Below are 24,103 nucleotides of genomic sequence, written 5' to 3'. Positions count from 1 at the left end.
GGATGATGAGAAATCATGGGTAAAATATGTACTGGCAAAACCAAAATAAATACCCGGAGGTCCTGACTTGGGACTTTGGTCTACGGCTCCTGAAAGGGTTGTGCTTTATGTGAACTAGAACAGGCCTTAGACAGCCCAGGGGATGGAGACTTCCATCCCACATATAGACCTCAGATGGCTAACACCTTCCTCTCATCTGGAAGGGTTAGGTGTTTTCAGAGAAGACAAAGACTGAAATGGGGAGTCCAGCCGTGAAGGTCTCCTTTTTGCATCAATCATGTACACAGAGGGGTCACACCACTGCTTCTGAAGCACCGTCATTGCCTTAAGACAAATCCCACTGATAGGACCCAGGCAACATGCCTCTCTTTGCCTCTGGTGGTAAAGCACTGGCTTTTGCAAAAGAGATCCTCGAGTTTCAAGCCTCTGGTTTACTCACACCCACCCACCCCGATGAGGTGGCCTTTCAGTTAGAGGAGGTGGAAAAAATGAGAACAGACCAAGAATGGCTGCAGTTATGCCTCAGGCTGGTTGGTTAACATCCTCTTTCTCTAAGGAGACTCTGGCTCCAAGTGTGGCTTCTGCAGGTGACCTGCGCTCAGGTGGGGCTGCCAAGCCTGCTCTCCCACGGAGGCGAAGGTGAAAGAACAGGAGGACCCTTCCCTACGGCCGCAGGCAGGGAGGAGACCTATGGGCAGCACTGGGGACTTAAGTGCTAAAACAGAAGAGGCAATGGCGGTGCTCCTGGGCAGTTCTCCGGCAAAGGAGCCTGAGCCCCTCACCTTCCCTTCTCCAAATGGGGCATGTGGGTACTCCTTATTCAGGTGGCCCCAAGAGCGCTCTGTCCTCCACAGCTGCCCTTGCAACGTTCCCCCTGATGACACCAGGAGCCCGGTCCTCTCGGGCCGAGCCCACTCTGAGGCTACTTTGTGTTCTTATGACAGCAAGGCAGTGTCTACAGAGAACTCTCCCCAGCAACCCACAGGACAAAAAGCGGTCTTCACAAGGGCTCTGCACATGTGGAAAACAAATGAACAGAGTTTCTAAGGCCATGGTTGGGGAGGGCTGAGAGCTACGGGAGAAGACTCCTCTCCCTTCGTGGTCCCAGGCAGATGAGGAACAGAACAAAGTGGAGCTGCAGCATCCTCGAAGGAATGCACAGCACACTGATGAGTCTGAGAGGAAGCCGAGGAGCTCGCCTGACAACAGATTCAGAGACATGGTGGCAGTCAGTCCCCAGGGACAGGAACAGGCTGTCCGCTGGGGAGAAGAGGGGCTTCCTGGACACCAGGTAGGATACGAATGGGAAGAAAACGCTGGAGGCAGAGGCAGGGCCCCAACCTGCCCTGCAGCTGTTCCTCCAACCTGAGCAAAGGTTACCAGACCGCACGTAGCTGAGACAAGCAGGGAACTGGCCCACCTGCAGGCATACAGGACCTTTTGGCTGAGCAAGTAAATAAGAGATAAGAGAATAGCAGGATATGTTTTCAGGAGAACCATGAGTTGATCAGATTCCTTAGGAACAATCTGGTATCATCAGGCCTCCCCAGGCTAATGCTGTGTAGGGGAAGGAGCACATCTGGATCTGAGGAGGCAGGAGCCCAAGGACAGTACATCAAGGACAAATCTGTAAGGAGAGTCTTCCGAGGAAACTTTCATCATCAGGATGGGGGTCAAGTGATCCAGACTCACAACCCGTCCTGTCCTTAGACTCTCTGAGAAATCATGGGACTCTTTTCCTAAGCACTGCTGTGACTTTAATTCTAGAAGGCAGGCCCAGTGACAGGGTCAGAGCACACCCCAGCCAGATTCAGTGCCTGTTTCCGTAGAAGATGCCATTCTCTGTGGAACACGGTTTGAAGAGCAGACTAAGCAAATAAGGATAGAAAATCAGACAGCCACCAAGAGCACAGGGCACGGAGCACTAAAGAGAAGCCAGTCCACTCTGGAAAGTGACAAAAAGAATTTGTATCTTTCAGGGCTGCTGTCCCTATAAATGGCAGCTATAACTTCCTGGGCATTGACCGTGTGCAGGCTCTGTGTTGCAGGGTTTTAGGTCTAATATCTTACTTTATTCTGACAATAATCCTATGAATCAGATCTTAATAACCCCATATTATGGACCAGGAAACCAAGACTCTGCTAAACTGAGCAACTTGCCTAAGATCATGCAGCCAGTAAGTGGGAGGGCAGGCTTTGAACTCGGATCAGCATACCAGGCAGATGTTGACACTCACTTTGTCCACAGAGGTGCCATATGAGGGGAACTTGGGTTTCACGGAGTTCCCTGGCCCGGTGATCCTACCCCCTGTTGTATTCACTGCTTAGTTCTGGGCAGCCCCAAGGTAGGAAGCAGCATGGCCTGGGTGGAGAGACTAGGTGGCAGGTCAGCATTTTTAATCCCTAAAGGGTGTGCACATATTGCACTTATTCTACCGTGGAAAGTCAGGGCTTAAGCACTCGTGCAAACCACCTGCACAGACTCCCCCTCCCCCAAGGAGAGGTGGCACTCCCTCTAGGCCCCCTATTGTCAGCTGTGTGAATGGGTGAAGGCATCAGAGGTCCAAGGAACTGGGCGGGTAGAAGGACTAACTGAGCGGCTCAAGAGACTTCCTGGTACTGCAGACCTGCCCCCTGGGCCTTCCTTCCTTGTCCCTCTCCACTTCCTCTCCACTTCCTCTCCGACTGATGCAGCAAGACTCCCTGAACAGTTCATCACCATTCAGGCATTTGTGCCGGAAGGCAGGTGGAAATGCTGCCCAGAGCCTCGCAAGGTTGGGAAGACCCTCACTCAGAGGTTCCCCCAGGCAAGCCCTTACCGTTGTAGGAGAGGCGAGGTTTGCTCAGACACATTATAAAGTGCATTTCCATCTCATCAGAAGCCACAGACTTGGAGCAAATGGGGCACTTGAAACCTGAAAGAGAGGAAAACAGGATGAAATGTTTTCTCCAAAGCAAATATACCCATAATAAACGCAAACACTCTTAAATGACTATGGCCATGTGGGGCCAGAGTCAACATGGAGAATTACAATCCAGATATACCCTAGACCCGATTTCTCCTTCATAAAGTTATGCAAAATTTTGTTATTTTATGACAGTCTCCAACTCCCATTTTTCAAATTGTGCTCTCCCTGTCCTACGCCCCTTGCTGTGGTTTATCAGAAGTCATTGACAACTGATTTGAGCTGTATTTTCTTTTAGATCCTTTCCCAAGGGAGTCTGTGGGCAGTGAGGACAGGGAAGCAGCAAATCAAGGCAACTAAATAAAGTCTTTGAATAATGAAGAGTTTATTCACCTTCCACCTCACACCTGTGGGAGGAATTCCTCCAGTCATCAGTGCCTCCATCCTTCACCCAAGGCACCTTTGCCTCCCCACAGCTAAGCAGCTGTCCTGACAGTGTGTGGAGCAGCGGGGTGACCCTCCGGAGCACTCCCAAATGCCACACATGCCTTGGCCATATGCCACTAAGAGTAGCAGCTGTTTCACAACGCCAGGTGAATACAGGGCGTTCTGGCCCTGCTGTTCTATTCCCAAGGAAGTGTGGACTGCTTATACACCCAAGGAGTTTCATCGGAATTGTATCCGTGTTGGGGATTTCGGCTGAGAGTGTTCTGAGTTGAATTCCATTAAGCAAACACAGTCCCTTGATTTATTTTTTATAAACTATTTTTTACAGATAAAACGCAAACTACTCCTAATTTCTCCATTTTACTTTTACTAAAATTATTTTCAAATGAATTAATTCTTTCCCATTCTACCAAAAAGATCCAATACCATTGAAAAGTTATTTATTTGTTCACATCGTAGCTGCTCCCTTTTGTAACCATGATTTCTACCTACCCAGCCTGGATTTCCTAGGTCAAATACAGCACATCCATATATTGTTGTGAAGGACTGACTCTTCTGTTAATTTTTAGTCAAAATGTCCCATGCACAGTTTCACTGGATGCTGGTAATATCTGTCAGCAACATATCTTATGAAACAGATAAAAGGCTGAGGGTTCATGTTAACTGTTAGCTGTTCCAGGACAGAGGAGGAATTCACACCTTCACCAGTGTCCTTCCTGTGGGGCCTTGCCCATGCTGTATGGAAAGCCGGGCCCTCTGACAGCTGGTGGTGCTGAGACAGGAAGCAAGCCGACTCCCATGTTCCCATGTAGGGCACAGGCGCTTTGCTTAAAGTCTTCTCCAAACCTCCTCTTTTCAGTGACAATGCTCTGAACTATAGGAACAGACAGAAGACCCGGGGTCTGGTTAACTACGGACAAAGCAGACCTGGGACTCTGTGGTACGGTCCCCATTCCCCCGACCTCTTTCCGCAAAGATCTTTAGCATCTAAGCATCTCAGCTAAAAAGTCCCGGAAGTGCTATTAACTGAAGCTTTGAGAAGAGGCTGTATTTTTTGATCTCTGGGGTGGTTATGAATCCATTAATAAAACCTGAAGACTGAAAAGAAACATGGTGGTGGAGGGTCCATCCTCAGTTTTCTGGCAAAACTGGATCTCCAACGTGCCAGGCTAATTCTTTTCTAATCCAGTTTAGAAATCTACACACCCACTGTTACACACGCAGTGGACAGATGAGTAATGAATTTGAGTCTTGTAGAATGAAGATGTCTCACATCTAACCTAAGTCCCTCTGTACCCTTGGATCTGCCCTCATACCTGCACCCTACAAATAAACCAATACATATAGTAAATAAGTTTCCACAAAATGACCAGCCATTGGGAGATTGTCTCATTTTCTTCAGAGATTTGTTCACCTTTTTTTCTGACTCAAAAGATCAAGGTTGGGGCCAGCCTGGTGGCGTAGCGGTTAAGTTTGTGCACAACGCTTCAGCGGTCCAGGGTTCACCTTTGGATCCCGGGCACAGACCTACACACCACTCATCAAGCTAGGCTGTGGCAGCATCCCATGTAGGAGAACTAGAAGGACTTACAACTAGGATATGCAACTATGCACTAGGGTCTTGGGGCGAGGAAAAAGAAAAAAAAAGAAAAAGAGGAAGATTGGCAACATATGTTAGTTTAGGGTCAATCTTCCTCACCAAAAAGCATACCTTAAAAAAAAAACAGACCAAGGTTTTGCCACACTTCAAGCGACTACAGGATACTTCTACTTTAAGCTTGCTAAGTTAGCACCCTGTCTGCAGGCTGAGGGCTCAGGGCTATGAGGAGGCCTGGATGGACGTGCTCTGGACCAGGTCCTCTAACACCAGGCACTGACATGGTCATTGGGAGGTGTTAAAGTGATCTGTTACATACAAAAAGGCTTACACCTCGCCCATTACTCACTTTTCTGATTCCTTAGAATAGATTCATGGTTATTGCTACAACAGCATCATTCAAACCCTTGCATCCCCAGGTAACTCCCTGAGTACAGGAGAAGGGGTGGAGTTACAGCTAAGGTATTGGGAAGCAGGCCACCCAACAAGAAGGTCTATGAGGGAATGTCACTAGACATTTACGTCCTAGAAAAAAACAAGTTGAGACTCACAGGTTTAGACCAGTGCCCTCACTGTACAGATAAAGGAGGAAGTCCTGGTGAGGCCATCAGGTCAAACAACTGAGGGGTGGGGGCTGAGACTAGAATCATATTTCTCAGCTCCCAATCTAAAGTCCTTTCCATCAGGGAAGAAAGAGTTGACCACAGGTGTGATATTGTGATTTGTAACAAGAAATATATATTTGGTCTTTGTCCCATTTCTAGCAGAGAGCTCCTAAAACCCTTGGAATTTCCTAACACAAGACCAATAATTCTTGGTCTTTTGTTATCAGTTCCTGGAATAGCCATAAAGGTGAACGGAATATCTTGCTATTCATAACAAGCCCCTTTCAACCACATAGGAGTTTATGTTAATGAGGTGACTTTCGGAAAGTCCCTTGGTAAACTAAGGATGGGGGCTGGTTGCCAGGGGAACCAACCAGCTCATTAGACAGTTGGAACTTTCAGTCCCCCCCTGTAACCTCCAGGAAGGGGCGGCAGGTTTGAGATAGAGTTCAATCACCAATGACCAATGATTTAATCAATCATGCCTATGTAATGAAGCCTCTGTACAAACCCAAAGGACAGGGTTCAGAGAGCTTCCGGGTTAATGAACACACAGAGATTCAGGTAGAGTGGTGCTCTGGAGAGGGCATGGAAGCTCTGAGCCCCTTCCCACATACCTTGCCCTGTGCATCTCTTCCATCTGGTAGTTCCTGAGTGGTATCTTTTTATAAGATGCTAATCTAGTAAAAAAAAAAAATGTTTCTCTGAGTTCTGGGAGCTGCTCTAGCAAATTAAATGAATGTGAGTGGGGGTTGTGGGAACCTCCAATTAATAGCCAATCAGGCAGAAGCACACGTCAACCTAGACTTGCATTGGTATCTGAAGTGGGGTCAGTCTTGTGGGACTGGGTCCTTAACCTCTGGGATCTGATGCTATCTCCAGGTAGACAGCATCAGAACTGAGTCAGCTGCTCAGTGGTGCTGAGAAAACACACCTCGGAACAGAGTTTGAGGATAGCGCCACTGTAGTAAGAAGAGACCTACAGTCTAGCAAAAGCAGGATTAATACCCCTTGCATCATCTACCTCTGGATTTGGGGACGGGCAGGCAGCTAGGGCTCAAGAAATAACTTAGTCTATTACACGAGTGGGAAATGACCTGGGTTTTCCAGCCTCAAGACCTTGGCAAGTAATCTACCTTCCCTGGACCTCAGTTTCCTCATCTAAAGACAGAGTGATTTACCTCACTTTTGCAAGGATCAAATAAGAAACCTGAAAGCAGGGCAAAAAGAAGCTAATCAAATGCATGGGGGGGAGCATGAAATATCAACATCATCACACCTGGCAGCACTTAAAGAGGAGGAAGGAATAGGAGGGCCGGAGGAAGGATGTGGGGGGTGATGGATCAGCCCCAGAGGCCACAGGCTGTGCCAAGTGTGCTAGATGGGACCTGCTCGTCCCATCTGTCTCCTTTGAACTTCTAGAGCACTGTACACGGCACTTTGTGTACTGCCAACGTGGAACAATGGTCCTTGTTTAACCTTTGTGGCACCTACTCTTGCATAGGATGATAAAGAGTAGCATTCACTGAGTCGTCACTATGAGCAGCCACTGGGCTTTCCATGTCTTCTTATTTACTATAACATGAAGAGGGTACTAATGTTAACTCTATTTTGCAGAAGAGGACATGAAGGTCAGCCACCTGCCCAAGGTAGCACAGTCAGAGAGAGCCAGTGCTAGCACACAACACCCAGGAAGTCTGACCGTCCAGTGCAGACCTCACTCATCGAGCTGTGTGGCTGGCTGACTAGTACAGGAGAAGGAGCTACGTGGCAAAGAGAACATAAATGCTATACAAACTCAGGTATTACTAAATACTAACTTCAAATCTTCTACATTGTCCCAGCAATTTCTCCTGAAGTACCCACAGTCCTGGATAATCCCATAAACTGAAACAATTGATAATTTTTTTTTTCTGAGAATTCTGTTAACATGGAAGGACAGAATTCTGCTTCCCGCTTGGCAGTGAGCCCATAGTACTGGTTGTAAGATGGTGAGTTTACAAATTACCTTTTAAATGGAAAATAAAGGGCAAAAGGTAAGAGGGACGGAAAAATATGGAGAGCTAAGGGGAAAAAACTAATGTCCCCACCTTCTTTCCTGAAAGGTCATCCGATGATCAAGATGGATTCTACCAGTCTACTGCCCCAATCTTTTCTCCTAATTGTCCAGTCACAATTCAGCACCAACAGCCCTACGGAATGATAAATACTGTGATCTTTATGGGCTATCTAAAGGTTAAAATATCTAGGAAGGTTTGACACCATTTTGGAAAAAGTCTGAGCCAAATTAAAATCAACCCTGCAAACAAAGATAAACCAAAGGTCCGCAAAGTCATCCAATCGATATGATTTTGTCAAATTTCATGAGACCTTCATCAGCACTCAGGAAGCATGCGTAAGTGATGCTTTACTTTCCTTTATGAGAAAGCTACAGGTGGAGTCTGGACACCCCCTAAGTTCATCTGAGACCAGCCTCTGCCTCTTGCACCCTGGAAGCCAGGTGAGCAGTCAGCAGTACTCCCAGCTGCCTCATCCTTCCTGTCTTATTTCTTTTCAGAGGCAATGCCCTGAAAGTGTTGTGTCTTTAATATTCGCTACTGACAGAGTAAAGGGAGGCAAAGGCTAGCTTACGCTTTGCCGACCAAGTCTGACACTGGTTTCCTAAGCCATCATCTGTTCCCACTGGACTACGGCAGAGGAAGGGAACTTACCGGGTTCCTAGACTTTTCTGCCAACCTCTCAAAATGAGGAAGGAATGAATGACAGAGCACCACGGGGAATTTGTCTGCAGTCACCAATTCTGCACTAGGTGTACTCTACCAACCAAATGCCGCTACAGGATCCCTCCACCCCCAATCAAGAGGAGCCGAGAGAGAGCTCCTCATTTCCTTTCTTTCTGTTGTCATCAGATCAGCTCAAGGTTATACAGCCAGAAGAGCCAAGGAGAGTGTGATCAGCCAGAGTCCAGCTGCTTCCTGTCTTTCAAGTGTCCCGCCTAAGCAAGGGAATCCACAGGTGGACCAGAGACCAGAGCACGCGAGAAAAGACAAGACCACACTCACCACTCGGTGCAAGGCCTTGACCTCTTTTACGGCCAGGTCAAAGGGTAGGCCCACTGGTAGGTGAACCAACCGTGACCCCAGGCACCCGCGCAAGGTCATGTGCATCAAGCTTCTTCCTGGGTTGGGTTAACTGGGCCCCTTGGACTTCACCCAGGCCCTTGTATTTGACTGACATAGCAACCAAGAAAGGACAGTGGCAACCGGCTCAAGTCACAACTCTCTCAATCCTCTCCAACATTTATCTTGCAATATAAATTAAAGCTTTTGTGCTCTGGGGACCATATACTTCTCATTTTCCAGAACTGCAACCTTCTCCTTTAAGACCTGATTTCTCAGGCAGGACGTGTGCTCTGCACGTTGCCCCAGTTCCCTCTCCGACCCTCCTCCTATGCTGATGCGCTATTTTAACGCTGCCCCAGTTCTGCCTGTCTCTGGGATCACCTAAAGGGAGAAAAATCAAAGAAGCCACCAGGGAAATGGAAGCCACACCCTCCAGGCAGGACCTCCTGTCCCAGGGAGGAGGGGCTGATGTGGACTCCTCTCACCCAGGGGCTGAGAGAGCGCCACCCCCAACACGGTGTCCTTACTGTTCAGTTCCTAGTTTTCGGCCTGCATCTTTCCCTCTCACATCCTTGTGGTGCCTCATGTCTGTCAAATGAGACTAGACTAAATGAATTTGATTAAATGGGGTTTATTACAAATGGAAGATCAAGGGGTAACAACATGGATGACTTCCTTTCACATTTCTATACTGCAGAGAAGTGTCCCCAGGGGCAGAGGCTGTAGGTATCACATGCTTCTCTCCTATCCCCCATCTCCCTAAGAAATAACTGGAAACCAATGCACAATTTATGAGTTGCTGATGTGTGGGTCAGTCTCTCCTGGAGAACATTCTGGACTTGGAAAAGGCCCAGCAGTTCTGACTCTTGCCTCTTTCAACACCTTTCTTCTGGACTCGGCCTCTAGAGCTCTGTTTTAGGGCCCGGGCTCACCTGTTTCCCCAGGAGCCAAGAAAATTCTCATAAGCAGACATCAGAGGAGAGCCACATTGACCCTTAAAATAAATTTAAATATTAGTGTTTGCACATATTTTCCTTAACTAATCTGTTGTGAGGGTTAACTTTATGCATCAACTTGACTGTGACGTTGGGTGCCCAGATACTTGGTTAAACACTATTTTTGGGTGTGTCTGTGAGGGTGTTTCTGGATGAGATTAATATTTGAATCAGGAGACTGAATAAAGCAGACTGCCTTTCCCAGTGTGGATGGGCCTCATTCAATCCACTGAAGATCCGAATAGAATGAAAAGGTGGCTGAAGGGAGATTTTGAACTCTCTGCTTATTTGAGGTGGGACACTGGTCTTCTCCTGCCCTTGGACTGGGACTTATACCATCGGTTCTCCTCATTCTCGAGCCTTCAGACCCAGACTGGAACTACAGCCGGTGAGCTTTCCTGGGTGTTCAGCTTGCAGATAGCAGATCACGGGACTTCTCAGCTTCCATCATTGCATGAGCCAATTCCTTATAATAAATAATCAGTCTCTTTCTCTCTCAATATATATACCCTATTGGTCCTGTTTCTCTGGAGAACCCTAATACATCTGTTTATTAAAATGCCAAACAATAAGATTTAAAAGACTGACAACATCAAATGTTGGTGAGGATGCGGAGCAACTGGAACTCTCATATATTGTTGGAGGGGGTGTAAAATGACAGTCACTTTGGGAACAGGTCTGGGAGTTCCTTATAAAACAAAACATACACCTAGCCTAACCCAAGCAATTCCTCATCTAAATATTTACTAAATAAATGAAAACATATATCTACAAGTAGATATTTATAAGAATGTTCAACACAGCTATATTCATAAGAAGCAAAAACTGGAAACAATGCAACTGTCCAACAACAGAATGGATAAACAAATTGTGGTATAATTATAGAATGCAACAGAATACTACTTAGTAGAAAAAAGCAACAAACTACTCATATATGCAACACCATGGATGAATATTAAAAACATACTGAGTGAAGGGCACATATTATGATTCCAATGGTATTAAGTACTAGAACAGGGAAATCTAACCTATGGTGGAAAAGAGCAGAACAGTGCTGTCTCTAAGGGTTATGAGCTAGGGCAGAGATTGATGGAAAAAGAGATGAGAGAATCTGTTGGGGTAATAAAAATGTTCTATATCCTGAGGAGGGTTTGGATTGCACACATGCATGCATTTGTCAAAATTTAGTGAATGTACACTTAAGATCTGAGATTTCATTGTTTGTAAATTTTACCTCAACCAGAAAAAAAAAGTGTAAACAAATATTGAATTGTAGTTAATGATAGACATGCTGAAGCATTTAGAGAGAGGTGTATTGACATCTACATTAAAATGAAATGCATGAAAAAATAAGATGTATATGGGACCAGCCCCGTGGCCCAGTGGTTAAGTCCGTGTGCTCTGTTTCGCGGCCCAGGGTTTCGCCAGTTCAGATCCTGGGCACGGACCTAGCACTGCTCATGAAGCCATGCTGAGGTGGCGTCCCACATGCCACAACTAGAAGGACCCACAACTAAAATATACAACTATGAACTGGGGGGCTTTGAGGAGAGGGAGGAAAGATAAATAGATAAAATCTTAAAAAAAAATGTATAAGGTAAACTCCTTTCAACTTTTCTGTATGTTTGAAATTTTCATAATAAAACACTGGAAAAAGTATTGAGCAGTGAGATGTGTGTGCTAACTTAGCTACAGCAGTCAGGGAAGGCCCCTCGGAGGGGGTGACAGGAGAGCAAAAACTTCGGTGTTAGGACAGCAAAGGCTGAGTCACTAGGGTGACAATGGAGACAGGCTCTCTGACTCTCTGTCTATGCTCAATAACTTTCTTTTATTCTGACAGCTGAATGGATGTCTTGTCTGGGTATAGGATCTTTTTTTTTCAGCTTTATTAAAGTATAATTGACAAATGAAATATATTTAAAGTGCACAATGTGATGATTTAATATATGTATATACTGTGAAAGGAGTCCCACAATTGAGTTGACACATCCAACACCTCACATATTTACTTTTTTTTTTTCTTTTGGTGAGAACACTTAAGATTCTAGCAAATTTCAGTTATACAATACAGGATCTTATGGTTTCAGGACTTGTGCTCGAGTCTTTAATCCATTTTGAATTGATTTTTGTGTATGGTGTAAGATAGAGGTCCAGTTTCATTCTTTTGCATGTGGCTATCCAGTCTTCCTAACACCATTTATTGAAGAGACTGTCCTTTCCCCATTGTGTATTCCTGGAGCCTTTGTCAAAAATTAATTGACCATATTAGCATGGGTTTATATCTGGGATCTCTATTCTGTTCCTTTGATCTATGTGGCTGTTCTTATGCCAATACCATACTGTTTTGATTACAATAGCTTTGTAACATAGTTTGAAATCAGGAAGTATGATACCTCCAGCTTTGTTCCTTCTCAAGATTATTTTGGCTGTTCAAGGTCTTCAGTGGTTTCACATGAACTTTTAGGACTGTTTTTCTTATTTCTATGAAAAATGACACTGGAATTTTGATAGGGATTGTACTGAATCTGTGGATCACATTTTAACAATATTAATTCTTCCAATCCATGAATATGAAATATCTTTCCAAGCATTTGTGTTTTCAATTTTTTTAAAAGGTTGCACCTTTTATTTATTTTTTAAAGATTGACATCTGAGCTAACATCTGTTACCAATCTTTTTTTTCCTCTTCTTCTTCTTCCCCCAAAACCCCTCAGTACACAGTTATATATTCTAGTTGTGAGTGCCTCTGGTTGTGCTATGTGGGATGCCACCTCAGCATGGCCTCATGAGTGGTGCCACATCTGCACCCAGGATCAAAACTGGCGAAACCCTGGGCTGCCAAGGCGGAGTGCACGAACTTAACCACTGAGCCACAGGGCCGGCCCCTCTTCAATTATTTTTTTTATCAATGTCTTGTAGTTTTCAGTATACAGATCTTTCACCTCCTTGGTTAAATTTATTCCAAACTATTTTACTCTTTTTGATGCTATTATAAATGGGTTTGTCTTCTTAATTTATTTTTCTGATAGTTACTGAACTTACTGAATTCATTTATTAGTTCTAATAGCTTTTTGGTGGAGTCTTTAGGGTTTTCTACATAATAATATCACGCCATCTGATATTTTACTTTTTCCTTTCCAATTTGGATGTGTTTTATTCCTTTTTCTTGCCTAATTGCCCTGGCTATAGGATACTTGAATTGCCATCCTTTTTTCCTCAGTGGTCTATAGATAAAATTCTAACATCTTCTAGCTTCTTGGTGTTGCAAATAGAAAATCTGATAACAGTGCAATTCTTTTTCATTAGTAAATAATATGTTTCTTTGGCCTGAAAGCTTGAATGATTTTTCTTTTCATTCTTGGAGTTCAGAAATTTTACCAGGATATACTTACACATGTCTTAGTTATTTCCCCTTGTGGTAAGTAGTGAGTGCTGTTTGCCAAATATTTCTAGCTTTCCTCCTTCCAGCTATATAGCAGGACTGCACTTCCCTGCTCCCTTTGAAGTTAAAGGTGGGTTTGTGATTTACTTTGGCCAATGAAATGTGAATGGAAGTAATGTATGCACTTCCAAGCAGACTTTAAGCACTAGTTCATGATTCTCCACATCACTGCACTGCTGCAGTGACACAAAGCCCCCATCACCTTGGGTTCCTGAGTAACAACAATGAGCAGAGTCCCCCTCTTGACCTGTACTGAATACTGCAGTGCGGGGAAAAAATAAATTTGTTGAGTTAAACTACAAGCTTACGGGACCGTTTGTTCTTACACTATAACCTAGTTCTAGCCTGTCCTGGCTGACACACCCTTCCTCTACCTTTTTCTCCTTTTAGTACTCCTATCACTTTATGTCAAGTGTCCAGGTTCCATCTTCCAGGTCTCTTATCTCCCCCTCCATAACTTCTACGTCTTAGTATTTTCTCAGGGGTTCAGCCTTTGTAACCCCTTCTGGGCCCTGCCTACCTGCCCCGTTTGGTTTAAAGAGTTTAAATAGTTGGCATTGGAAGTCAAAGAAATGAGACATGCATTCCAGCCACTATCCTCCCAGAATCTTCTCTGCCTGGATATTCATATTCTGTTCTTTAAATATACATAATTCTTTGTATCAGCAACAATCCACACACTCATCATTTTCAATGTCTACGTACAGGCACACCTCGTTTTACTGTACTTCACAGAGACTGCATCTTTTACAAGACCCTCCACCAGCAAAAAGATTACCACTCACTGAAGGCTCAGATGATGGCTAACATTTTTTAGCAACATAGTATTCTTTTTTTGAAGATATTTTATTTATTTTTTCCTTTTTCTCCCCAAATCCCCCAGGTACATAGTTGTATATTCTTCGTTGTGGGTCCTTCTAGTTGCGGCATGTGGGACGCCGCCTCAGCGTGGTTCGATGAGCAGTGCCATGTCCGCGTCCAGGATTCGAACCAATGAAACACTGGGCCGCCTGCAGCGAGCGCGCGAACTTAACCACTCAGCCACGGGGCCAGCCCCGCAACAGTATTTTTTAATTAAGGGACATAATACTATCGCACACCTAACAGACTACAGTATAGTGTAAACATAACTTTTACATGCACTGGGAAACCAAAAAATTCATGTGACTTGCTTTACTGTAATATTTGCTTTATTGTGGTGGTCTGGAACCAAATCCACAATATCTCTGGGGTATGCCTGTATTCTATAGTGAATATATTTTGCTTAGCTATTTTCTTTTAAGAGTATTTGGATTCCCAATTTTTACCTAGTATTAAGATTCTCTCAGTAGTGATCTCCCTTCTCTACTCTAAGCATGGTATATTCCACCCCCGACATATTTTTGCTGTTTCTGGATTCTAGGCTGACTGGTTTGGAAGAAAGAAAATCATATTAGGAGTCAGAAGAAACAGGCTCTCCCAGTCACTGGCCAGCTTGTACAAGCTACTTAGCATTAACCACTGTCCAGTACCGTTCTGAACCCCAACCAAAGATGGATATGTCAGTGCTCAGTGCAGAGCAAAGCCATGTGAAATGTGGGGTGGCCATTTTACCAGGCTGCATTCAGTACAACTTGGATATATAGTCATATGTCACTTAACGATGGGAATACGTTCTGAGAAATGTGTAGTTCTGTGATTTTGCTGTTGTGTGAACATTACAGAGTGTACTTACACAAACCTAGATGGTATTAATCTTATGGGACCACTGTCATATAAGCAGTCTGTCACTGACTGGACTGTCATAATTGGGGTGCATGATTGTACTGAGGCTTGCTGGTAAATCTGCTTATTCAAGGAAATTCACAAATTCTTCAGGCAAAGAAGTGAGAAATGAGCTGACTGTATATAATGTACTTTGTGGACTCTAAGATGCCATCAATTTTAAGAGGCACTATTACGAACCTCCAAGAAAGAAAAAAACCTGCCAATTAGAATTTTAAGATGTGATGACATGACATAGCCTGATTTTAGAGTTGTTAAATTGTGAAATGTATGTACCTTAGAATCAATGACTATATGAAACATACATTATGTGTATATTTAAAAATACATACAGACCGACTCCCAATCACATACCCAAAACATTTACTTCTATCAATTTACTACAAATGAGAACAGGCTCCATGAAGCTACCTGCAGTGGGAACAAAGGGAAGAAGTGCAGGGTGTGCACATGGCTGCGTGCCTGATGACATCAAACCCCTGCTCCAGCAAGTCCAGGCTGCCATCCCGGCAGGTGAAGCCCAACAACAGCATTCCGGCCAGGTGAAAAATGGGAAAAGATTTGCCAGGAGCAGGAACTATGGCTACTAACTGGTCCTGTTCTCTTTGACCCTCTAACCCATTTCTTCCAGAGAGAGGCCCTAGAAGGACTATTTAGGAGCGGGGTGATGAGGAAAGGGGGGAGCAGGGACATGATGATCTGAGGACCTGAGTCTGAGCCTGAGCAGGTACAAATACAAAAAAGATGAAAGCCTCAGCATGAGCGTGATCGAGTCCCCAACCACCGGCCAGGAAAAATGAATGCCAAATTATAAACCCTTGTCACCTGGCTGCATGCTTGGGCAAGTTCAGGGACAGTCAATCATGACTCAGAAAGTGTGGATGTACTTTCCAGATGAACACTTTCCAACAAACATTTATTTTGGAGATGTCTTATTTAAAAAACCGACTATCTGCTGAAAGAGGAAGATTGTCTTCCAAAGGGTCAAGTCAGAATATCTCTAAATCCTCAGATAGTAGGGATATCTACAAGCCAGGCAATGGGACTGACAAGTCTGGCCAGGAAATGCTAGTTACTCGGCTGGATACTATGCTCTCCTTTCAATGGCTGTCCCACTTTCACTCCAATTCCCAACATACCACACACTTAAGGGCCCTTGGACCCAATACCCACAGCCACTGTGGGAGTAGGCTTCCCAGTGTTTGGCAAGGCCATAGAACACTCTTAGGAGTAGGCAGAATTCCCCAGCCTTTTCCCCACAAACTCAACAGCAAGGAGTTGAGTTGAGCAAGGGGCCAAGGACCACCTCTCAAAAGAGACAAAGGGAACAATAAAATCTGATCTTTAGGCAAAAAAGGCAGTTATCACCCCCAGAGGATTTGTAGACTGCCTCCACATTAGCAATAGAAGAGAGCCTCACTTCTTCCCATTAGGACACAGCTATGCAGGTCTAGCCTCACTTGTAGCAGGTGGCCTCAGCAGACTTTCCTAGAGAAACAAGACTGTGCTTGGAACACCCTGTTGCTGGCCTGTTTCTCCCCGATATACTCTTTTTCAAGTCCCAGTGTCTTTACTGATATATTTTAAAATTCCAACCTTTAATTAACTTTGTGTGTGTGTGTGTGTTGTTTTTGTTTTTTTGGTGAGGAAGACTGGCCCTGATCTAACATCTGTTGCCAATCTTCCTCTTTTTGCTTGAGGAAGATTGTCCCTGAGCTAATATCTGTGCCAATCTTCCTCTATTTTGTATGTGGGATGCTGCCACAGCATGGCTTGATCGGGGTGCACAGGTCCGTGTCTGGGATCTAAACCTGTGAACCCCAGGCCGCCACAGTGGAGCACATGAACTTAACCACTATGCCACCAGGCCGACCCCCTAACTTTGCTTTTCTTATGGAGTGTGTGTGTGTTTGGAGGTGGAGTTGGAGGAGAAAAGGAGAGCTAGAAAACAGAAAAGGACAAAGAAGGAAAGTTTCACACAAAATCCACATAGGACCAACAGTTTATTTCTAGGTTCCTGAAGGCATTGTCCACCCCAACGTCCCATCGGCTGATAAGGGATTTTTCACTGGCAAGAAGGAAGACACTTGAACACACTACTAGATCATGTTCAGCCGGTAGCTGACTCACCAGGCAAATGGACAAGACACTCACATCTAACTGACTGCTCATATTGAAAAATACCATTTGCCTGGTACCGTGGAACTTGTACCTCTTGATGCCAACAGCCCTGGCCTTTATGTCACTGGAGATCTACTAGAAGGCTCCAACACGGCTCCCAATATAATCTCAGGATGCAGAACACGTGCTGCTGTATTCACTTCATAAAAGCTATCAGCTCCGGCTTGGCCCCGGCATCAGCAGCACTGCAGGCTGAGCTTGGCTATTTGGCAGAAGGAATGCTGGCTGGCTTCTTGCCCGGGACTAAGACCTGGTCCCTGGTCAGCAGGGCATCCTCTGCTTAGCTATACCTCCAAGACAGAAGTAGATGGAGGCAGGAACTCAGAGGACACGGACTTGTATGCCAGAACTGTGCTTTGAAACAGCACCTAAAGAGGAAGAAGCCAAAAGAATAGAATGAGGTTGTTTTGAGAGATCAACAGTAGTGGAGTGATCAATCCTATCAAAGGAAACTATCAGGGTAAGAGAAGGCCTTCATGCTTCAGTCCTTGCTTTTCTGTCATTCACTGCCTTGAGTACCACAGAGAAAGAGATGGAAGGACCCTAGAGAGCTATGAGGTACTGACCAATGAGTTAAAAAGGATTTCCCAGCAACGCCTGCAGACACAAAGCATGAGCAAGAAGGGTCATCAATTCTAAGCTCCCTAAAATAGTGAATGATTCCTATCAAGACACATAAAGTGTGCTTCTATACTGGTTTTCTTCACCTCTGCTTCCGATTATTTTGAGTCTGGTAGACAAAAATGGGAGAGAGAGAAGGAGGGGAGCAAGAGGAAGAGACTCCAACATGGTCGCAGGAACATGGATGGCAATACTCCATAAATCTTGATTCATGATAATAGTTCCAAGGGTAAGAAACCAGGTATCTCCTAATGATAACAAGTAATCTGGCTGGCTGGCAAGCAAAAGATATGTGATACGATGTAACATTAAAATCAAGTGTATGTCGGTGGACAAAATATTAAGCCAGTAAGCAGTCTCTGTACTGGACCTTACAAACATAAATGTTTATGAAATGGGAAGGCCACATAAAGTGGGAATTCCCTCTTCACTTTGATATTTTGCCTTGACAACTATTTTTACACAGATTTTGACATTCCCTCATTTTGAGTCAGCACATCAACTTCCCAGAATATTGGCATCAGGAACCTAAATACTGACAAACATCACTTATTGAAATCTCTGGAAGATAAGAGAATTAAAAAACAAGCAGCCAAATAGAATGGAACAACCTGGATCTGGATTCAGAATTCCAGCACTCAAGGCATGAGTGATACAGCCAAGGGCAAGTCATATAAATTCCCTGAGCTTCCATTTCTCTCATCTGTAAAATAGGAATAATTTTACCAACCTAGCCACTAAATGAGAAGATATGTGTAAATAACTATACAAACGTGTACTAGGCAGACTAACGGTCCCCTAAAGATGTCCTAATTCCTGGAACCTGTGAATGTTACCTTACATGACAAAAAGGGCTTTGAAGTGATAAATTAAGGATTTTAAAATGGGAAATTATCCTGGATTATCCAGGTGGGCCCAACGTAATCACAAGGCTCCTTATAAGGGAAAGAGGGAGACAGGAGAGCCAGGGACGCAGATGTGAGAGAGAGATTGGAAGATGCTACGCTGCTGGCTTTGAAGATGGAAGACGGGGCCATGAGCCAAGGAAAGCAGGCAGCCTCTAGAAGCTGGAAAAGGTAAGGGAATGGGTTCTCTTATAGAACCTCCAGGAGAAATGCAATCCTGTCAACACTTTGATTTTAGCCCAGTCAGACCATTTCAGACTTTTCACCTCCAAAAATGTAAAAGGATAAATTTGAGTTGTCTAGTTTGTGATAATTTGTTAGAGCAATAATAGGAAACCAATACAAAATGTTATAGGAGATGCAGTTATTCTCCCAAAGAATCAAATTTTAAAAGGGGAAGTAGTTGGGGTTTTCTGGCTCTACTTAAAGTTACTGAAGCATGGCATCCTCTCCTGGGGCACCACTGAAAATTGTACAGCTATTTGCCACACTCAAGTAGGATAAGAAACCAAGTGAGTCAGTCTGTCTGTCCATTCATTTTCATTCTAGTTATTAAGTGGTAAGGAAATATGGCAAAACATTAAATATAATTTCCACCCTCAAGGAACTGATGATCTATTAGGGAAGAAGAGAGAAGGCAGGGTCACAGAGTTCTCATTCTTTTAGCCATTTTCATAACCTTACCTGACTGTCTGTCTAGTGACTGTATCTGACATGCAGCTTCCTGACCTGGACACTCCTGGCTGAGACACCAGAGGATACATCGACCTCCTGAAATAACATGCCAGGTTCTATGGTAGGTATGTTTTTCTGAGGGAATGGACCCATAGATTCAGACTGTCAAAAGAGTTTGGGTTTGGGGCCGGCCTGGTGGCACAGCGGTTAAGTTCGCATGTTCCGCTTCTCAGAGGCCCGGGGTTCACCGGTTTGGATCCCGGGTGTGGACATGGCACCGCTTGGCAAAAGCCATGCTGTGGTAGGCGTCCCACATATAAAGTAGAGGAAGATGGGCATGGATGTTAGGTCAGGGCCAGTCTTCCTCAGCAAAAAGAGGAGGATTGGTAGTAGTTAGCTCAGGGCTAATCTTGCTTTTTTTAAAAAAAAAGAGTTCGGGTTTATAACTCAAAAGTTCAGAGCCATTTGTATAACAAGAGAAAGATTATAGATTAAGATTAAAGCATGTTATAACAGATATTTTGAGAATAGTCCAAACATTTGTGACTTACTTTTAGCACAGAGAAGGGGGAGTTCCAAGGGAAAAAGAAAACTGAACCAGGCCCTCCAGGGCTCTACCTCATGATCATGGTCATTTAACATTTGCTAAAGTATACCAGAGGGCCATTTACAACAAGTTCCATTAAATACACTTTCCCTCTCTATTGAGTCAGCATACTGCACTAGTCCCCATCTTACAGAACACTCTCAATCCCACCCATACCTTCAGTAACTGCCCCATTTAACAACGAAAAGCACCTGCAGAGAGTTGTCTCAATGGCCTTCCTCATTTCTACCCCTTCCACTCCCTCTTGAACTATTCCAATCTCCAAAATCGCCCTTACCAAGGTTACGAATGACCTCCACATGGTGGTATACTAAAGTCAATTCTCCAACAATCATTAGCATTTGAGAAAGGCAACTCTCCTCCTCCACCTGCACCCCCACACTGCTGCACTTGATTTTTGGTCTCCCATAATGCCCCTCTCTCTGACATCTGCTAGTTCCTTCTCACCTCCTTAGTCAACCCATCTAAAACAGCTACTACTCTCGATCCACCCCCAAACCCAAAGCGCTCTATTTTTCCTCTTAGCACTCACCACTGCTGCACCTGCTATCTGTCACCCCCATTACAGTATAAGCTCCTTGAAGGCAGAGTCTTTTTCTTTTACTTCTGTGTCCCCAGAACATGGCATACGATAGGCCCCTGAAAATATCTGTTGGGTGAATGAATATCACACTTCATGGAATTGTGTGAAAAAGGCCTGGCTGTACAACCAGAAAGAGATAACAAATTAAGGGCATGTCAGACTGTTGTCTGAGTCTATTCTCAGCAGAGGCAACCTTCTACTACTCAAGGCTCGAGAAACCACCATACCCGCAGTGAGGGTTAAGAAGGATGGTACAGTGTGTGTGTGTGAGACAGAATGTCGGTTAAAAACCCACTGCGGTCACACTGCTTCCTGCCCAGCCTGTGGTTCTGATAAGAGGTGAGGATAATAATCACATGTGCATGTGCACACCCCTGCCACCAGCATGTAGTGTGATGTGAAGGGACCTGCTTTGGTTGCCACCTGGGCAGGCCTTGAAAGGTGTGGGGGCAGGAAAAAGGTCAGTCCTGCCCCCATGCTAAACCAAGTCAGGTTGAGCTAGAACACCCTCTGGTTTCTCATTCCTCCTACCAACAAGAGCAGGCAGGGCCTCTCTACCTACTCTTCCCCACCCGGCCCCCACATCGAAGTACCCAGAGGTGGTGAAAGAGCAGCACAGGGTGACCTGGGCTTCCCACCCCTAGGCAGGGGCTGCCTAGGGATCTAATACTCATTTCCTGGACAGTAGGGATTTCTGAATGCTTCAGCAGTCTGATGGATACATTTTCTTAAAAAAATCCTTTTTATTATGGAAAATTTCAGACAAAGAATAGAACGAGCTCCCAGGTACTCACTATCCAGCTTCAACAATGATCAACTCAGGGTCAATTCTGTCTCACTTTCCTCTGGGGTGTCCATGTCTTCGTTTGCCAGGGACAATCTTGGATTAAGCTTACTGTCCTGGTGAAACTACTAGCCCTCTCTTTCAGTCTCAAACATGTCTGGTATTGGACAATAAATCATATGGTCACCCATTGTGAAGTGATTTCCAAACATAAGTTCATCCACAAATATTTCACAATGTGATACCAAAGATTTTAATATAGCTCAATATCCTTTAGACACAAACTTATAGAGCACTGTGCTCTTTGAACACTCTTGCTGGGGGCTTTCATGTCTCATAAGCGGGGAGCCAAGCAGAAGGAGTCAGAATGGCCCCGGAAAGCCTCTGTGCTATGCACTTGCATGCAGGCCCTCCATACCCACCCTGCGGGCCAACAGTGTGACCCCAGCTCATGGATGGGGCTGGCATACACATGGAGGAGAACAAACGTGTACTTATGCCAGCCTGACTCCACTGTATGGCCTCCTTCCACTACACCACGCTGTCTCCATAAAGGAGGTCTAGACGCAATCATGGACAACAGGATACCAGAACAGACCTCAGCAGGTACGGCTCATTTTATACGTGTACACAAGCAGGAGCAGCGTGAGTTTGAACAATTCAGAGTGAAGGAACTCAATCTTCAAACAGACCCAAAGAGAATAAAACCCCAACCTTTGTCTCTGCTCTCTGAATGGTATCGCTGCAAGACTCCAGAGCCAGGCTAAATGTTGGGGCAGTCTAAGCAACCTACCTTCCCAGCACTTAGGAGAAAATAGGGAGAGAAATGAGACACAATTACCTCTTCTGAGTCCTCAGAAATGATCCTAGAAAGTTCACTAGACTATATCCAGCAAGCCCACTTCTGGGTATGTTTCCCAGGGAAATCCTCCCACAGGCCAGTCAGAAGACAGCACAGGATGTTCACTACAGCACCAAGTGGGGTAGCAGCGAGCTGTAGGCAATACAGATGGTGAACGGGGAACGGTAAGAACCACGCAGAGCATGTACACTATGAAGCAGTATGCGGCAAGCATCAGCAATGGACCAAACGTACACACAGGACAGATCTGAACACAGTGCCAAATAAAAAAAAGAAACAAAAGGATCTGTAGCACTAAGCCATTTACTTAAGTTAAAAACATATGCACATGATCAACTAAAACCAAAACCAAAAACTCCAGGTATGTACACAAAGCAACAATTCATAATACACCAGTAAGAGAATACACACCAAGCAACCAAGCATATTCACACGGTTGGCTATGGAGGGGAGGGGAATAGAGAATAGGAATAAAAAGAAGTAAATTAATGTACAAATGAATAAAACCAAGAGAAAGCCTTGACCAGACCAATGATAATATGCCACAAACTGAGTAACAGTATTAACTCAACCCACTGCACCAGGGGAGGTCTAAAAAGAAAAAAAGAAAGGAAGAAAAAGCTCACTATTAATAAAAGCCAGTAAACGATCAATTGCTTGTGAAAAGAAGTCTGGCCTCAATTTTTTTAATGCTTTCTTTCACCCAACCAGCTAAATGGTTGACAAATGGTCCAGGACCTGGGAAGGAGAGAGCAGGAGAATTGAAAGATGTCGTCTCGCTTCTTGCTGTTTGCACATGGGAAGGGTATGATGAATGTCCGTGCCTGGGCTTCATCACTGGACCAACACAGTCACTGCAGCCTAGAGGTGAAGGTAGGTGAAGGGGCTCAGATGGAGTCCCAGCCACTGCAACACCTCCCCTCACAGTGTGGGCCTGAAATTGCTGGTCCCAGAGGCACCTGCTTCCGGTTGGGTGACTCATGTCACAGCTCTGTTTACATTTCTTACCTGCAAAAGATGGGCTTTGATGAGACAATCTAAACCCAAAATTGCTGCCTCCTCTAATACTCGGCGCTTGCATGTGTGTGTGTGTCTGTGTGTGTGTCCTACAACAAAGCTAATGTGACGTATTAAGCTGTATTAATGCTCGATTTTGTGCATACGTCACTGTCTCTAGTGGGCAGGCACTAAAGGCTGAATCCATTTTCTCCATTTTACTGAGGGTTACTAAGGGCCAGGCACAGATCAGCATACAAGGCAGAAAGAGCTCCTTCGTGGATCTTAAACTCTGACGGGGAATGCACACAAGTACACAGGCAAGTGCTCTACCTCATAATCACCACTACGATAGGGACAGGACAAGGTGACAAATGGAACTGGGAGTGGAGCTCTCACTGAGATTTTAGGGCTGGGGGCTGAGACAGCAGTGATGTCAGGAAAGGCCGCCTGTAAGAAGGGATGGCTAAGCTGAGACTAAAAGATAAGCAAAAGCCAGCCAGGCAGCTAGGGTGGGGGGAGCAGAAAGAGGCAAGGAAGGAATGGAGAAGAGGGTTCCAAGTAGCGGGGACAGCACGTGCAAAAGCCTTGGGGTAACAGAGAAATTGTTCTTCCAAAGAACTAAAAAGAGTATCAGTGAGGCTGGATCAGAAAGGTAGACACCTAATCACCAGGTGAACAGTGCAGCAGACTGTATTTGCCAAAAATGGCCGTCGGACTATTCCCAGTCCCACATGCACTTCCAGAACCTTGCCACTCATCAAGCGCTCGAGTGTTTTCCCTCCTCTTGAGCCTGTGTGGGCTTGTGGCTGTTCTGACCAATTGAGTACAGCTGAAATGCGAAGACTTCTGAGGCTAAGTTTTGAGAAAGATACAGCTGCTGCCTGGCTCTCTCTCAGGACCCTCACCCTGGAACCCAGCCACCACGCTGTGAGGAAGCCCAGACCACATGGAGAGGCCACACACATCAGCCTTCTGGCTGACAGCCCTAGCTGATGTCCCAGCTGAGAG

The 24,103-nt window shown here is 45.0% G+C and overlaps 1 protein-coding gene across 4 annotated transcripts in view; it reads right to left on the bottom strand.

Moving 5' to 3' along the window:
* ZNRF1 (zinc and ring finger 1) overlaps window positions 1-24,103 on the bottom strand; it is a 97,087-nt gene that overhangs the window by 11,474 nt on the left and 61,510 nt on the right. For all 4 annotated transcript variants that reach the window (XR_545379.2, XM_008523426.2, XM_008523429.2 and 1 more), the window contains exon 2: window positions 2,820-2,915. Coding sequence is in view for 3 of the 4 variants with exons in the window: in XM_008523426.2 (XP_008521648.1) it covers window positions 2,820-2,915 (96 nt within the window). In the remaining variant the exon portion in view is untranslated. The remainder of the gene's footprint in view (window positions 1-2,819; window positions 2,916-24,103) is intronic.

Source organism: Equus przewalskii, chromosome 3 (assembly GCF_037783145.1).
Source record: "Equus przewalskii isolate Varuska chromosome 3, EquPr2, whole genome shotgun sequence".
In the NCBI taxonomy this organism is placed as follows: domain Eukaryota; kingdom Metazoa; phylum Chordata; class Mammalia; order Perissodactyla; family Equidae; genus Equus; species Equus przewalskii.
Note: the sequence above shows the minus strand (reverse complement) of the source record. Positions and strands in the feature narration are given on the sequence as shown.